Source organism: Leuciscus leuciscus, assembly GCF_965113295.1.
Source record: "Leuciscus leuciscus genome assembly, chromosome: 3".
NCBI classification, from domain to species: domain Eukaryota; kingdom Metazoa; phylum Chordata; class Actinopteri; order Cypriniformes; family Leuciscidae; genus Leuciscus; species Leuciscus leuciscus.
The window spans coordinates 61,196,081-61,214,183 of record NC_138727.1 but is presented as its reverse complement, the minus strand read 5'-3'; the positions used below and the strand labels follow the sequence as shown (position 1 = coordinate 61,214,183).

The 18,103-nt window shown below is 43.4% G+C and overlaps 3 protein-coding genes across 3 annotated transcripts in view; all 3 read right to left on the bottom strand.

Annotated features, from left to right (window-relative positions):
* LOC309493673 (adhesion G protein-coupled receptor E3-like) overlaps positions 1–1,433 on the bottom strand; it is an 86,278-nt gene extending 84,845 nt beyond the window's left edge. The window contains exon 1 of the mRNA XM_082162863.1: positions 1,087–1,433. Coding sequence (XP_082018989.1) covers positions 1,087–1,101 — 15 coding nt within the window. The 5' untranslated portion in view covers positions 1,102–1,433. The remainder of the gene's footprint in view (positions 1–1,086) is intronic.
* LOC309493671 (adhesion G protein-coupled receptor L3-like) overlaps positions 1–18,103 on the bottom strand; it is a 73,419-nt gene that overhangs the window by 21,223 nt on the left and 34,093 nt on the right. The gene's annotated exons all lie outside the window — the stretch shown is intronic.
* LOC309493647 (uncharacterized protein) overlaps positions 6,783–18,103 on the bottom strand; it is a 379,124-nt gene continuing 367,803 nt past the window's right edge. Inside the window, exon 19 of the mRNA XM_082162830.1 lies at positions 6,783–7,372. Within this exon, the coding sequence (XP_082018956.1) occupies positions 7,232–7,372 (141 nt within the window). The 3' untranslated portion in view covers positions 6,783–7,231. The remainder of the gene's footprint in view (positions 7,373–18,103) is intronic.

Genomic DNA, 18,103 nt, shown 5'->3' with positions numbered 1-18,103 from the left:
AGGGAGAGAGGGGGAGTTGGGGAAGAGGTGGGAAGAGGGGGAGAGGGAGAGAGGGGGAGTGGGGAAGGATGGGAGAGTGGGGAGAGGGGGAGAGGAGGGGGGAGTGGGGAAGAAGGGGAAGAGGGGGAGAGGGGGGGAGTGGGAAGAGGGGGGGAGGTGGGGAAGAGGGGGAAGAGGGAGAGAGGGGGGAGAGAGGGAGAGAGGGGGAAGAGGGAGAGAGGGGGGAAGAGGGGGAAGAGAGGGGAGGTGGGGAAGAGGGGGAGTGGGGAAGGGTGGGAGAGGGAGAGAGGGGGAAGAGGGGAGAGAGAGGGAGAGAGGGGGAGAGAGGGGGAAGAGGAGAGAGGGGGAAGAGGAGAGAGGGGGAAGAGTGGGGAAGAGGGGGAAGAGGGGGAAAGAGGGAGAGAGGGGGAAGAGGGGGAAGAAGGGGAGTGGGGGAAGAGGGGGAGTGGGAAGGGGGGGGGGGGGAAGGAGAGGGGGGAAGAGGGAGGAGAGAGGGAGAGAGGGGGAGAGAGGGGGAAAGGGAGAGAGGGGGAAGAGGGAGAGAGGGGGAAGAGGGGGAAGAGGGGGAGAGATGTGATCTGAGGTGAGACTTTGCCCCTCACATGGTTTCTGACCTTTTAACATGGGTACAGTAAAAAAGACGCACCGCATACGCACTGCAAACGGAGTATGTGTGAAGACGGGCGTAAGTCGTTTGTCATGGTTTGTAAAAAAAACAATGGGCTATCTGATGGCTATCTGTACTGGTTTGCCAAGCGCAAACCAGTACAGAAGTAATCAATACATTATTGGGGAGGGTCATGCCTTTTTTTCACATTCATTTTGGATTCATTTTGGAGGGTCATAGAAAAATGTATTGCTGGCGAAGGGAGGGCCAAGTCTATTTTGACTATAGATCTCAAAACTCCTCCGGTAGCCCCTTAAATAAAGAACGAACAGTCCCTAATGAATACTTGCTTTAATATATTCATCATTTAAACAAGTATATGTAAATCACCCTATTCTTAACATTTCTCATTTAAAGACACATATGTTATATGAGCAATAATCATCAGTTTAATTTAAGTAAGAGTGTGTTTGTCTTACCGTGTTGAAGCTCATCAGATCAACAGCAACCAAATGACTGACTGTTTTAACACAAGCACTTTAGCTTTACAGTGAAGGACTTTGTGTGGTTAACACTGTTTATTAATAACCAGCGACAGAAACATCACTGTCCCTCCCTCAACAAGAGAACAACATTACTGAACTAAACCTACTTAAAGAAAAATGATAATCTTTTTCTGTAATTTGAAGATGTATAATTGTGAGGATGAATGAAGATGAATGACAGTGATTTACAGGTGAGGCTCATCAAGGTTGATGTCAGACGCAGGAGATGGTGACCTCTGGTGGCAGTTTGAGGGATTGAACGAGCACATATGAGACGAGATGTGTCTGACTGCAGAACTATATACATGACTGTGTAGTCTCCCACTGAAAAGGGGAACATAGAAATATTAAAACAACGACTGACACTTGTTGCGTTTCCATCAATCTCTGTATTATGAGTGCACAAAATAACTATAGCTCCCATACAAGGACCCAATAATAGCAAGATAACATTAGCTTTGCGTTTCCCATTGAGCATAAACAACAGCGGCGTCGTAAACAAATATAGTCAAAGTTGTCAACAGCCTATAAATGAACATTCATATTCATAACAAACAGTGGGTGAAAACAATCATTCACACAAATTGTCGCCCTACTTTGAATTTGCTTGATCATTTACAATAGAGATTGATTGCTATAGAAACATATATGTTGTATTCACCAAAGTTAACGCTGACTGCATAGTTCTAGCTAATTACATCCTTGTGTTGGTTTCGCGAACATGAAAGTCAATTTAGAAAGAAAAATGGATTTACCTGTTCTGCAAAAACAGAGCAACCTCAATGTCGGACTGGAGTCCCTTCTGCCGGCGGAGTTCTCGCCACCTTTCGAAGGCTTTTCCGATGTAAATTCGGGACTTCGCGCGTCCCTTATCCTTGTCCCTCTTCTTTGCAATTTGTTCATTGGAACGTCGTCTCTTTGGTCGTGTGTCGGCCATAATTCAAACTTCCCTATCATGCTTCTCTCTCCTTCACACCCCCTTCATGTGTACGCGCACTAACCCACCCTCAAATACTTCTTGCCAGTTATTGGCTGGAACACTGTTTGTTGTGTTTCGTGGTGCGGGTGAGCCCAGTTTGTTTTTGTTGCCGTTTGTGGAGCCTGTGGTGTCTACAGAGACCGCGTGTGTTCAGGGGACAGGCAGCTAGCGGATAGTGAGGAAAATGCTCTTTGCTTTATGTGACAAAAAAATGTTTTGGCCTAAAAAACGCATGACATCGCTTAGAGCACCTTTAACTATACAGAAATAAATCTCTTTTAGTGACTCATCACTGATGATCCCTGTCAATCATCAGTGGCTCCGCCCACAGAGCTCAGGATTGGTTCATTTGTGCTCCGCCTCTCACTGCAGAATCTTCCTGTTGATCTGAACAAACAATAAGATGAAGAAAGACTGACTGAAGTTCATCAACAACATTATAAAACCTTTCACAAGATACATAAAACAATCACACTATACTGAAGAGAGTTTTACTGATTATATTGAGAAGAGCTGCAGGTTCTGACACTTACTGATGGATTCTCATGTTTAGAAAAGCTCTGAGGATCAAGAGTCCAGCAGGAGTCCGTTCTTCGTACATCGCTTACAGTGATTCCCAGACATCCCAAGTCTCCCGCATATTGATAGCGGCTCCCTGTTAAAATCTCCCGGAATCTAGAGCGAGCGAGCAAGAGCACGCATGCGAGACAGAGACTGTGCTCCAAATGTGTAGCGCGCGCGCACGGCAGAGAGGGAGAGGGAGCGAGAGACCTTGCGTGTGTTCTAGTGTGCGTGTGTGCCTCATGAAGCGCATATAAGATAGAGAGCATCCTGATTGGCCTGTTTTGGTAAATCAACCAATCAATTGTCAGTGTGGGCGGGCTTTTATCTCTTCTCCAGAACCGAATTAATCAGTTCAGTGTAACTAGAAATAGGAGCACCATGGCAGAGTACGACGCCGTAGAAAGATGCTCTGACGTAAATCGAATTACTTGACTGTGTTCTATGGAATCCTCTCAAGCGGAGGACTTCTACATTCCGATTGGCTGCCGCCGAACCGCCTTCAACTATTCAATCTTCAATTGACCTGACTTCAACTCTTCTCACCGCTCTTGCCGCCCAAGAAGCGCCGAGCCGCCCTCGCCGCCGACTCGCATTGAAAATGAATGACTTCCGGCTACTTTGACGCTCTCGCCGGCGGTGGTGTGAACGCACAGTAAGACACATTTTACAGTAACAGTGACTTCATTTTTACAAATGATTGTAAAATACATGTTGAGGTGAGTTCAACAAGTTTCCCTCCCTGAAATGACTTGTTGCAGGTTGGGATGTCTTTTTTTTTTTTTCAAAGTGCTATGACATGTCATGTTATTTAATCCAAAACATAAACAATAAATAGATTAAAATGTGTTTCTTTGAGCGCCTTGCGATTGCTTAGCGTCTCATTGGTTCTGAACATAATTGTTATCTGACCGGGACCCAGCAAACTTCCATCATGGCCCATTTAATCGCGGACTATTCCAGCAAAAGAAAGGGCGATGACCCCAAAAATAGCGGAAAAAGGAAAAGCAAGTCAAGCTTCAATTGTAAATATGATGCAGCCTATATTAAGTATGAATTTACAGCAATAGGCAATTCCGTGGTGCCAAATCCATTGTGTGTTGTTTGTGGAGAAATGAAGCAATGAAGCCGTCAAAACTTCAGAAGCACTTAACCACCAAACACCCAACTCTCAAGGACAAAACAGAGGAGCAATTCAAGTGGACGAATCGAGTGGCGTGGAAAATGAGGCGATCATGTTAGTTTATGTGCATCAAGATGAGGTGCAGGAAGAGTTGCTCTGTTGTCTTTCACTTCCAAGCACAACCACCGGCTCCAAAATATTCCAAGTATTAACGAATACGTTTCAGGCAGACTGGAATGGAAGTTTTGTGTGGGTGTCTGCACTGACGGGGCTGCCGAGATGACCGGCCGGTTGTCAGGGTTCACTGCCAGGTAGAGGTGGGCGATATATCGTTTAGACGATAATATCCAAATTGTTTTCTGGACGATATGCAAAATTGGGATATCGAATATTTCATAATTTGTACAATCCGACCCCCCAAACATGAAAAGAGCTGAAGGAAGTTAAAGAGAAAACAAATAACGCACACTATAACCTTCTAAACAATTATATGTAGTGATTTTAATACTCTAGGGGTTTGTTTGACTGTATTTTATTATAATTTTGTGTACAAAATCACGATCGTTCCTCAATTGCACGAGCGTAAGCTGCTACTAATTTGCAATACAACTATACAGAGTTCTTACCTGTGTGTTATGACGTTTCTTAGGTTGAAGCAACACTCCAAAAACGTAAAGAGTAAAGCCGATGTACGATTAATAAAATGGCTGCTAGAAAAGGCAAAATATGCGTTGTTTGCAGAAAACTGAAGTCTGAAGTTAAAAAGTTTTTCTTAATATAATCGCTGTTCATATTTTTATGCAAAGTTCATAATCAAGATAAAGTTATTACCGGTAACTCTTATGTTTCTTATGATAACTGAGATAATGCTGCTAAATGTATTATTTTTTTACCTTGAATGTCATTGCTCTAATTTATTTTTTTATATTTTTATGTTTCATATTTTGTTCAAATGTTTAATATATCTGCTGTTCATATGTTCATTTATTGGTGTGTTTTATGATTAGAATGTTGTCCCGGTTTTAAAATAAAGCACAGCAATGATATTTGAGAGTGTTTCTCCCTTTTCAGGAAAAGTATCGAAAAAGTATCGAAATCGCAATTCTTGACTTGGTATCGGTATCAAAACAATAATTTTGGTATCGTGACAACACAAGATTGAACTAAATAATGTCTCATGCCCAATTAATAATAATTTCATGTTTATTTCTTTTTGTTAAAAACTTTGTGTAAAAAGGAGGGAACTTATTTTTTGTTCCATGTGGAAATTATAGTTTGTTGTTATGGGGACGCTGCATGAGATCAGAGAGGGAGATATGTGCTGCGGCTTGCGAAGCCTGCTGTCTGAAAGCCCCAGGAAGATTGTAAAGTTATCCATAAGTTTTGTCTGTGAAGTGTGAAGATGAATACCTTTGAATACATTTATGTTTTGTTTATTAGTTTTTGTATGTAATTTCGTTTAGTATTGTCTGCAAATATGTCAAGAATTTAAGGTTAAGCTTTCTGTGCTTTATTTATACCAGTTCTGACGGCAATATGGAAATGTATAGCAATAAAGGAACATGTCGATGTTGAATTTTTTGTGGGAGGGGAGTGTTATTGGTATTATTATTATTAAAGGACTTAAAATTAATTTCTGGGAAGAAAAAAAAAATGTTTCAGGTCTATTACAGTTTCGATTTTAAACTCTTTGCAAATATTTTATTTCTCAAATTTGCACACATTCACTCATATTTGTATGTCATATATGTAGGGGAGACACTTTTTTTTCTCTCAGTTACTCAGAGACTATTGGGACTAGACCAACCAAATTTGTATATATTAAACTTGCATCTGTCTGCTAATTACCCATACCATTTAAAGATGATTACATATGACATATCGTTCACAGTATTTATTTAAATGGAAGAAGCCAGATGTTGCAACTGACCCCAACCCAGGGGCCATCAAATATCCCGGCAGATGTGGTGTTTGTGGTGAAGGATAAGCCACATCCAGTGTACAGAAGAGACGTTAGGGACATTATTTATTCTGCAAAAATTACACTCAAAGAGGTAAGATGGGCTCCTATTTTAAGAGTTTGCTTACAAATCTAATCCTGTTCTTCTCTACTTTCTCAGGCACTTTGTGGTTGCACAGTTAACGTTCCAACACTGGATAATCGCACGGTTAACTTAACAACTCAAGACATTGTCCGTCCCAGGATGAAACGGCGTGTCACCGGGGAGGTTCTTCCTCTTCCGAAATCCCCAGATCATGGTGGGGACTTGATTGTCGAGTATGAGGTCAAGTTTCCCGAAAGATTAAGCCAGAGTGCCAAGGACACTATTGTAAATGTTTTGCCGGCTTCTTGAGCCGTGTATACTGCAATGCTGGAGACATTGGCATTGGGAATTTTTGGTTTCATAGTATTTAAAGGATGAATATGAGGGGCTGCTGAAATTGTCGAACTGTTATTCTGTAATGTACTGCCAATGAGAGACTATCTGACCAAAAACATTGCTGGACTAGACTGGTTTATGTGTTTGTCATGTGCATTTTTCGCTTCCTACATTTTTAGTTTCCCCCCATTTTAGTTTCCTTTGGGTCAAGTCCAGCAGAAAGTCTCCAGCTGCGAACTCTTAGCCAGCGTTTTGTTGTCAACTACACACATCTAACACATCTAAGTTTACTTATTCCAAAGATGGACAGTAGAGCATGTTGTGATGTTGCGGGGCTACAATAATATAGTTTCTTATCAGCAGCCTGATCCTTTGGACACCTCAGGGAAGTCTTTCTGTGAAAGCAGCCTGCACTTTTTCTGCTAATACGGTCTAATGTGACCATTTAGTGATGCCAGTCATTTCCAGTATAGTGGTGGCTCAAAGTGATGCTTGGATCCTCTCTCCTCTAAGTATGTGAAACAACACTTGATGCAGAAGTTATATGGTGAGAAACTCAAAAGCTCAAAGTCAGATAGAGGACACATTTGTAACAAATACTAGATTTATTTAAAATAAATGATTCAAACTACTGATATTGTGGTTCATTTCTTATGCAAAATCATATGGAACCTTTTTCTGTTTTATTACAGGTAATTTATGTTATTGTTTTTAATTGTGAAACTAAATTTGTTTATTCACAAATTCTGTGGGATCTTTTTGGATTGTGAGATTATGAGTTATGAATATGTTTTGAGTTTTGAATAGATTGTTTAAAAGAAAATAAGATTTGGAATGTTACAGATATCACACTGCTTTAATAAAACACTTTAAGCTGAAAAACAATTGCTTTATCTTTTTTTTTAGCGTAATAAAAGTTTAACCCAGTATACAAGCCTCTAAAAATCATGGTAGTTCCTCTACCAAATAAATGTTGCACTTAAAGAAATGTATAGATTCACATAAGTGCATTGACCGCTGTAAATATATAGCAGGTTAACTAGTTAAATTTGTAACTGAGATGGTCACGACAGAATCACTTTCATAAGAATGGCACTTCCTTTGCTGAATATGGATGCTTGTGTCTTCACTGTTTCTTGATGGACATCTGAAGAACTTCCTGTACTGCTGCCTGACCTGGACAAGAATGAGAAGAGAAATAGTTTTAAACTCTGGTTAAAAAAAACAAAAACACAGACCATGTCCAGGTTATTTTTCAAGAATATAATTTTAGAAGATGAGAAATGAAATATGAACTTAACCCTTTAGAACCTGAAGCTAAAATAGGTGTTTTTCACATATTTGGATTTTTTTGACTGTACAATTCTAAAACAATGTGCTATCTTAATGTGCAAGGTGTCATCTTTTTCAAAAAAAGATTAGCTTTTAACAAATTAAAGTTATTGACCATTATTGTGTGTGGTGAGTTTGTAAATAGAATTTAAATAGGCAAAAAAAAAAAAAAAAAAAAAACAGAGAATAAATTTACTGATTTTTATTTAGAAAAAAGAAACTAACACTTTAAAGTTGAAAAATGAACTATAATACATATATACAAATCTTTTTTGTGACATTGGGTGGCACAGTTTTCATTTAGGACACATTTTTCATACAAGCACACATACAAATGCACGCATTCATACACATACACGCACTACATGCTTAGATACATGAAAGAGTAACGGCCATCCGCTTCCCAAGTTTCATTAAAAATCATCCCAATCCCCTCTTCTGCTGTCTAACACTTCTTTCGCCATGTATTTGTTCATTTATTTTATTATTTTATGCAATCCAAAACACTCTAACCTGCCGCGCTTCGTATCTCTATGTTCAAATCCTCCTTCCCGCGCTGCTGTCATTTGCAGACTGAAAGCATGAACTTACGTAATAAGCCGTATATTGCCAAAAAGCGTATGTTATCTACTGTCAGGGACAATTTGAATAGTTTTGATAGTGCAAACGGTTGAAGAGTTACGGTCAAATGAATACAGCTTGCTGGTGTGTGTCGGCGATGACACAGCCGGTTCTAAAGGGTTAAAGGGTTAGTTCACCCCAAAATGAAAATTAGCCCATGATTTACTCACCCTTAAGTCATCCTAGGTGTATATGACATTCTTCTTTCAGACGAATACAATCAGAGTTATATTAAAAAACGTCCTGGCTCTTCCAAGCTTTATAATGGCAGTGAATGGCCGTTTCGGTGAAAGACTGACCCTTGACCTGACGCACAACGTAATGACGAACACGGAAATCGAGCAAAACAAAACACCAGTCACAAATTAGTTTAAAAAGAATTTTTTTTGAGAGAAAATTTGAGAGGAGCTTGAGTTTGTTGCCCAGCCCTGTTTGTTTGAACCGCGAGAGGCGTCAAAGCTTACGCCACTCCTACATCTACATCATACATGCGTCACTGGTTACTCTTTTGGTGCAAGTCGACTTGCGTACGGCCGTCTGCCGGAAGCTAGTTGTTTTAGTCGATATATTTTTCTCACACACACTTTATGGTAATGAGCTATGACGCGGTTCAGCGGCAAGCAGCGGCAAAACGCCAGCAACCAATCAGAATATAGAGATCCTTCGCAAGAAACATACCGAGAAACATCCATTCCGGAGAAACATACGATGTAAACTTTCGTTCCTACAAAAACATTAGTTCCAAGAAAATGGAGAAGCTGATCATCGCCGTTGCTGGGTTTCCTATCATTTATGATATGACGTTGTTTGCGATGTCAAGAATAGGTAGGCTATTGTAGTTGATCCGTGATTCATTAACCGTACGGGCCAGCTGCTCCCCGGCCCTTGACACATGTGATTCGCGGATTAATTGCACAGTTTAACCATCATAGAGTGAAAGTTTGCCTGTGTTTTTAAGTCCTGTCAGTTTAACAGGGCGCGCTTGACAGGGCATATATAAGAACGAGCAGAGAGAGAGAGAGAGCCCCGGCCGCGCACTCACCTTCACCGTCTTCAAACAACACGAGCGCGTCAATTGTTTTTTCGGTTTACATTTCATGGTGTGACACTTCTCTTCTCCCATGATCGAACATAGATTTCTGCTACGTCAGAGCGGCCAAAGCGTCAACAAGCTTCCCCGTACTTTTTGACAAGCATCCCTGACAGGGTGGCCAGAGCTTCTTTGCAGCTCAAGACGGCGGCGGTGTGTACGTACAGTTAACCCCCCAGAGCAGTGTGGATCACTTTTATCATGGATGGATTATCAACAGATACGGCCATTCACTGCCATTATAAAGCTAGGAAGAGCCAGGACATTTTTAAATATATCTCTGATTGTATTCGTCTGAAAGAATAATGTCATAGACACCTAGGATGACCTGAGGGTGAGTAAATCATGGGATAATTTTCATTTTTGGGAACTAACCCTTTAATATAAAGTAGGTGAGAGATGATTTTCTGATAGACTGTACTGATGTCTGACCTGATCATCGAGGACACAATAGACCAGGAACATGAAGGTTCCCTGCTGGGAGTTCAAGATCAGGAAGGGGATCTCCAGCTCCTTTCAGAAACCCAGAATCCAGGAGCAACCAAGAATCACAAACTGAGCCAGTGTTTTAAATATCATATTCCTGCAGAGAAAGATGGAGAGTTAATATATATTTATTGATTATATTGTTGTGGAAAATCTGCAATTGTCCTGTTATAAGTATGCCTTTTGTCTGTAGAACACTTCTGTATTGTAATCAACCACACTTGAAACTTGTTTATTAAGAAAGTGGTTTATGAAGAAAAACTCTGCAATTGTTATTGTAAAATATATTTTTTAAGAAAGTGATTTATAAAGAAAAACATACCACACTTAATGTTTTAAGCATTAAGTAAAAAGCACAGAGAGGAACAAAACATGTATAAGAAAGAGCTTTGCTAAAGAAAGAAGATAAATGCAAGCATTACCGTCAGATGTGTTGCGGACGAAGCGCAGAATGCAACAAAGAAGAAAAGTCTGAAGAAGGAAGACTAAGAGGCGAAAGGCTTTACAAAGACAGGTCTGAAATGAATTCCCAGAACTCATGACACCTCAAGACTTAGGATTGGATAAATTGTCTGTAAGAGACTGATCATTTATGAGGGGATTTCCAAAGATGACGACCTCAAGAAATCAGATGGTCTATAAAAGGCTGAAAGGAGAAGATGAAGGCAGACGCTGATTCTTAATGGCCTCTCCGGTGTTACAACGCTTGTAAACGGTTTACTCTTGATGTTGTTTTGTCTTGTTTTTTATATTAGTACTTTATATGTAATAATAATAATAATAATAATACATTTTATTTGTAAAGCACTTTACATTTGACACCAAATCTCAAAGTGCTACAGTAGAACATAATTAAATTTAATATAATATATAATAATAATAGATATACTGTATTTAGTATTACAAAAAAAAAAAAAAAAAAACACAAACAATATTATGTAAACTAATTAACCTGTAGATAATAAAACTATATATTTAATTGAAACTAAGATAAGAAACTCTTTTGCTACTCTCGCCTGCCAAAACTCTTTGATTTCTACAAAAGTGAGCTGAACAGACCATGAAGAAGTCTTCTGACCTATGGATTGTGAGTATGAAAATTCAGATGCTTATGATTTAGGACACATTTGACTTTACCTAACCTGAGAATAATCAAAATAAGGTTAAATGTGTCTAGAAATATGCAGCATATAACAATATATATACACATTTCATGGAGTGTTCAAATCATATTGTTTGTTACTTGGTTCGTTTCATATGTGAAACTTCAGCGTTCAGATTTTTCAAGGTGGAGGTCAGACTGATGATGATGTAGATGAAGAGAATCATGTTTAACTGCACAGTAAGGGAAACAACAGGAATTAATCTTTAATCACTTTTCCTTTTAATACAAAGTCATGATGAGAAATGTGCTTACTGCTAGTATGACGCAAACAGGTCCCTGAAAACTCCAGTTAAAGCCTTTATCCATTTTAATCCAGCACCTGTTTAGAGGAAGAAAAATAATTAAATGAACAAACATGAAGGATGAAGGTGTTGATCTCTGAGTCTCTCAAACTAAACTCACTTTTCACTTCCGTAGCCTTTAGGATTCACCCCAGCAGACACGGCCACCACAACCAGAGCAACCGTATATCCAATCACACACAGGAATCCACTGCTAAGCACCCCCCTCCTTTTGGAGCTGATCTGTGATAGGTTCTTCACACAGATGAAGAGCAGCACAGCTTCAATGAACATCCACACAAAGCCGGAGAAAAAGAGGAAGTGCAGCACACCTGATATCACGGCACACAACACCTGGAGATCATGAGAGACGGTTATGATGATTCTCAGTGAGACTGTGCTGAGCTGTAGGGCTCCTTCATCATTCTCACCTGATGACGGCGTATGAGTCTCAGGAACTGTTGTGTGAGCAGGAACAGAAGGTGAGCCAACAGAAGACTCACGCAGAGGTTGATTCGAGCCACATTATTCACTCCAGGACTCCACTGACAAAGGGCAAAGGTCAACAGGGCCAAACTGAAGAACACCAGCCCCACGATCACACACACCAAATTCAACATGTCCAGCTTTGAGTCGCTCTGAGGAAACATGTCAGAGTACATGAGTGCCAAATCTGTGCTGTTCTTCAATGCTCACTATAAATGTTCTCGTACCTCTGATGGGCGGCTGGTTTGCATGATGAGAGCGAATGTGGACAGGTGATCACAGGAACACACAGTGTAGCTGCTGTTGGTCTTTAAAACAGAACAGCCATCTACAATCCACTCGCTGATGTTCCAGTACACACAGGACAGAGGACTGCCGGGCTCAAACTCCTGCAAAAAGAAGAAAGAACATGCAGAAAATAGTATAACACTGAATATTAGATGTTTTCAGATGTTCATCAGTTCTCAGGTTTGACAAAAACACATTTCAGTCTCTCACTCTGATGTGTTTGAGGGTGAAGTTGACTGTTTTGGTGAGATTAGTGTTGGTGGTTTTGGGAAGAGTAGCTGAGATCACAGTGGACATCATGGTGTTAATCGTGCCATTTGATGCGTTGAAGAAGTCTGGCTTCAGTAGATTCTCCATTGTGTTATAACTCATGAAAGCCACAGCAGCTGATCCTGTGTGACAGAAACAGAAGGAACTTGTATTCAACACATTAAAACCTTTAGTTAAACGTGGTTTAGTGATACATCTTCTAAAAATGTTTTATTAAAAATGTTGTATTAAAACACATCTCACATACTTGTTTCATTGTTGTTCTTGGCGATCCCAATGAGATCGATGTCCACAGAAGAATTTGTTGTGTCAAGTCGAGGGATTTTATCTAAGGTGACATTGGGTCCAACCATGAAGACTTCAACCTCTGATTTAGAAAATAAGCAGTTATGTTTTGTTTTTTGTTTTTATTAAAGTTGATTCAATCTGCACAAATGTGCAAAAAACAAAACAATAACTAAAATAATAATAACAAAAGACTAAAATAAAATAACTATTTCATCTAATTACTAGTTTGAACTAATCAGTTCCCTTTCGAGGGAACTCGCACTGCGTCGTTGAAAACGACTCTTTGGGGACGCTCCCTTAGCGTGCGCCTCTGAAGTATGAATGAAACTAATTTGTTTATTATTTGTTTATTATTTAGGATCCCATTAGCTGAAAGTCTATGCAGTCAGCTAGTCTTCCTGGTTCCAATCCTGATTGGTGTTGCGTCATGACGTAACATGTGACGGCATAACCGGATGCATAAAAGTGACGCTGGCACACATACACATTAGCTTTCGCTCTTCAGCAAGCGCTCTCTGAAGCGGCACTTTCTCATTCTTCATCTGATGATCCTGAGGTCCCTGTTTGTGGTGCAGAAGCCCGCGTTGCGGCTTCTTCTGCCCATGATCAGGGCCCGATGCTGGAGCTCTCTGCTTCTGAGGAAGTGGATGTGCTCAGCATCGAGGCGGATGACCGTGAACTAAGCTCGCCGGTTCATGGTCATGCGTATGAGGAGCTGATTGAGGTTGTGACTCGTGCTGTGGCCAGACTCAATATTAGCTGGCCACAAGATGAGCAGGGAACGCAAATAAAAAGTAAATTAGATGAGTGTTTCCTGCAGCACAGATCACAGCCTCAGCGCCGGGGTTTACCATTTTTTCCCGATCTCCACAAAGAAATTTCGAGATCGTGGGAAAAACCCCATTCGTCCCGTGTCTATAATCCAGCAGTGGTTGATTATAGTAATGTCTTAGGGGCAAGAGATATGGGTTATGGGAAGATGCCAAAAGTGGAGGAGGCACTCGCTGGATATATCTCTCCTGAAGTGGCATCTTCCCTTAAAACCCCGGCGCTGCCCAGTAAACCATGCAGAGATACTTCTGCATTGGTTGGAAGGGCTTATATGGCGGCAGGTCGCGCTGGTTCATGCCTGCATTCGATGGCTATTTTGCAGGCATACCAGGCCGACCTCCTGAAAGACTTGGATGAGGGGGAGGGACCAACACCCGAAGATATCGCTTAACTTCGTAAAGCCACAGATTTGTCTCTCCGTGCTACTAAAGAGACGGCCCGCGCTATCGGCCGTTCTATGGCAGCTATGGTAGCCACGGAGAGACATCTGTGGCTGAATTTATCAGGTATCAAGGAGAAAGATAAATCGTTTCTCCTTGATGCGCCGCTCTCGTCTTCTGGCCTGTTCGGCAACGCAGTTGCGGCTGTTGTCGACAGGTTTCAGGAGACGAAGAAACAATCTGCGGTGTTTCAGCAGTTCCTCCCCCGTCGATCTAAGCCTAAGTCGAGTAGGGTGGGGCAAAGAGAGCAGCCCCAGCCGTCATCCAGCTCCTCATATCGCCAGGAACAAAAAGAGAGCGTTGCCTCTAGAGCCCCTCCTTCGCAACAGAGGAAGCATTCTCAGCTGAAGTCCTCCGGCCAGAAGGGCGATTTGAGAGACGTCCTTCAGGCTAGGAGGGCTTCGGGAAAGAGGTCCTAGCTGGGAAAGTAGGACCTCTGAGGGCTTCCCCCCCCGCTGCAGAGCAACCAAGGTTGTTCTCGCAGCGGAGCCCTCGGGAAATCGATGTGAGTTTCCCGCCGTCTCTGACGCTTCGGGCCGCATCAATTTCCAGCGAACGCACACCGTGTCGTTCGTGTCAAAAAATAGAAAACGAGCATCAATTGAGGTCACAAGGACCGTATCGACTAAATCCTGCCGATCTTTCGCTTCAGGAGGTCGAGAACAGTGCTCGGATAACACCCGAGGCCAGCCTCGAGAGGCTGGTTCCCTTAGTAGATTTCGTAGAGGCATGGTGTCATCTTCCCAACATATCTGCATGGGTCCTGCGTATAATAAAATTAGGATACAGACTGCAGTTCGGGCACCGCCCCCCCCCCCAAATTCTCTGGGGTGGTGCAGACTACAGTGGTTCCGGAGCAGGCTCAGGTGATGGAACAAGAAGTGCAATATCTGCTGTTAAAGGAGCCCATAGAACGTGTTCCTCCTTCAGACAGGGAGTCCGGGTTTTACAGCCGGTACTTTATAGTTCCAAAAAAGGATGGAGGACTAAGGCCAATTTTAGATCTAAGACATTTGAACCATTCTCTGAGGAGGTTCAGGTTCAAAATGCTTACTATTCCCATCATCGTGAATCAAATCAGATCCGAGGACTGGTTTGTCACGATAGATCTAAAAGACGCGTATTTTCATGTCTCCATCCTTCCATGTCACAGGAGGTTCCTGAGGTTCGCTTTCGGGGGCGAAGCTTACCAATATCGGGTTCTTCCGTTCGGCCTAGCACTCTCTCCCCGCACGTTCACCAAATGCATGGATGCAGCACTAGCTCCATTGAGACTTCAGGGCATCCGCATACTCAATTATATCGACGACTGGCTCATTTCGGCCCAGTCTCGAGAAATGGCGGTTCGGCATCGAGATATGTCCTTGGCCACATTCAGAGCTTGGGGTTGAGGCTCAACACGAAGAAAAGTGTGTTGGAACCATCCCAGAGCACAACGTTTCTGGGCGTGGTGTGGAATTCGGTTACGATGCGGGCACAGATGTCTCCTGCGCGTATCGAGTCCATTCTGGCAATGGTGTCCAGGATAAGGCTAGGCCAGGCCATTACTGTAAAGCAATTTCAAAGATTGCTGGGCCTCATGGCAGCGGCATCCAACATTATACCTTTGGGCCTTCTACACACGAGGCCCCTTCAGTGGTGGCTGAAAGCCAAGGGATTTTCCCCCAAGGGGAATCCATTCCGCATGATCAGAGTAACGCGCAGATGCCTTCGTTCTCTGGTAATTTGGAAGAAACCTTGGTTCCTGTCCCAAGGGCCAGTGTTAGGAGTGTCTTGTCGCCGGAAAACCGTTTCGACAGATGCCTCCCTCACTGGCTGGGGCGCGGTCATGGACGGCCGCTTTGCCAGGGGTCTGTGGCAGGACCATCATCATTCTTGGCATATAAATTGCCTGGAGATGTTGGCTGTGTTCAGAGCTCTGAGGAGCTTCCTCCCAGACATCAAGGGTTACCATGTCCTGATACGATCGGACAATACATCAGTGGTAGCTTATCTGAACCGACAAGGGGGACTCAGGTCGCACCCTCTATCCAGATTGGCGCAACAGATTATCCTTTGGTCCCAAGAGAAACTATTGTCTATCAGGGCAATGTACGTTCCGGGGGTTCAGAATCAGGGAGCAGACATCCTGTCGAGGCAGGGGCTGAGGCCCGGGGAATGGAGACTTCACCCAGAGGTGGTGAAGTTGATATGGGAGAGGTTTGGACCGATGGAAGTGGATCTGTTTGCGTCTCGAGAGACGTCTCATTGTCCACTTTGGTTTTCCCTTACGCATCCAGCCCCACTGGGGTTGGATGCTATGGTACAGGCCTGGCCGAGGCTACGCCTGTATGCTTTTCCCCCGATCGCTCTGCTCCCGGGAGTCCTGGAAAGGGTCCGTCAGGAGGGCATCAGTCTTCTTCTGGTAGCCCCGTTGTGGCCGGCCCGAGTATGGTTTTCCGACATAATTTCACTCCTGATAGCTCCGCCGTGGCAGATTCCTCAGAGGAGGTATCTGTTGTCTCAGGCGGAGGGCACAATTTTCCACCCTCGTCCAGAGCTGTGGAAACTGTGGGTCTGGCCACTGAGGGGGTTCAGTACCTAGATGCTGGTCTATCAGCCGGGGTGGTTGAGACTATACTTAGCTCCAGGGCTCCATCTACTAGGAGATTATATGGCCTCAAGTGGAATGTTTTTTCCACTTGGTGTAGAGAGCATGAGTTAGATCCAGTTAACTGCCCGGTGGCTTCAGTTCTGGAGTTTCTTCAAGATCGTTTCTCTGCAGGTCTCTCCCCTTCCACACTTAAGGTGTACGTGGCTGCCATTGCGGCGTTCCATGCACCATTGAGTGATGGGCCTCTGGGGAGGCACCAGCTGGTCATTCGTTTTCTCCGTGGTGCATGGAGGATGAGACCGACAACCAGGTCCAGGGTTCCTGCCTGGGACCTGGCGGTGGTTCTCGAAGGGTTATCCCTGGCCCCCTTCGAACCCCTTCAGTCGGCTTCGTCCAAGGACCTGACGTTCAAGATGGCTTTTCTCTTAGCTATTACCTCTCTAAAGAGGGTGGGAGATCTTCAAGCTCTGGCAGTAACACCAGCTTGTTTGGAGTTTGCCCCTGGGGGAGTTAAGGCCATTCTGCACCCGAGACCTGGCTATGTGCCTAAGGTGCCTTCTAACACGGCACGGTCTACGGTCCTGCAGGTATTTTATCCTCCACCTCATGTGTTGGCGGAAGAAGAGAGGCTCCATCTGCTCTGCCCTGTCAGAGCTCTGAGCATTTACCTCGAGAGGTCCTCTTCTTGGAGGAGGTCGGACCAACTGTTAGTGTGTTTTGGGTCACCTAAAAAGGGGCTCCCGGCATCCAAACAAACTATTAGTAATTGGATTGTTCAGGCTATTGCCTCGGCCTACAAGGTGCGCAATTTGCCCTCACCTTTGGCCGTAAGGGCCCATTCTACTAGAAGCATGGCGTCTTCTAGGGCCCTCCTCTCGGGAGTGCCCCTCCAGGAGATCTGTGAGGCGGCCGGTTGGGCTACCCCGCACACTTTTGTCAGATTTTATAGTCTGCACCTCCCTAGTACGCCTGGTGCAAATGTGCTCTCGTCCTAGCTGGGTGCCTGAGTTCAGTTTCACTCCAGGGCAGGCATTTTTCGGTGCGTGGCCTAGTGGGCATTCGTTCCCCAAAGAGTCGTTTTCAACGACGCAGTGCGAGTTCCCTCGAAAGGGAACGTCTCGGGTTATGACTATAACCCTTGTTCCCTGAGAAGGGAACGAGACACTGCGTCGTCCTGCCACGCCCCTCAGTGCCTGAGAGCGGCTTGCTTCATCGCGAGGCTAATGTGTGTGTGTGCCAGCGTCACTTTTATGCATCCGGTTATGCCGTCACATGTTACGTCATGACGCAACACCAATCAGGATTGGATTAGTTTCATTCATACTTCAGAGGCGCACGCTAAGGGAGCGTCCCCAAAGAGTCGTTTTCAACGACGCAGTGTCTCGTTCCCTTCTCAGGGAACAAGGGTTATAGTCATAACCCGAGACGTTAACTTTGTTCACAGCAAAATCCCCAGAGTTAAATTAAGTAAATTAACTTTTAACACTCTTTAGATTGGGACAATATGTACTCTGAGCAGTGTTGATTTAACACTGGGGATTTTGCTGTGTGCCTGTAACATTGTAGTAATCATGAAGACATTGATTAGCTTGTTCAGGTGTGTTTGATTAGGGTTGGAGCTAAACTCCAGGAAAGTGGGGCCTAGTCCACACGGACACGGGTATTTTTTTAAAGAGATTTTCCTCCTGCGTTTAAAAAAAAAAATCCCGTCCACACATGCTCGGTTTAAAAGAAAT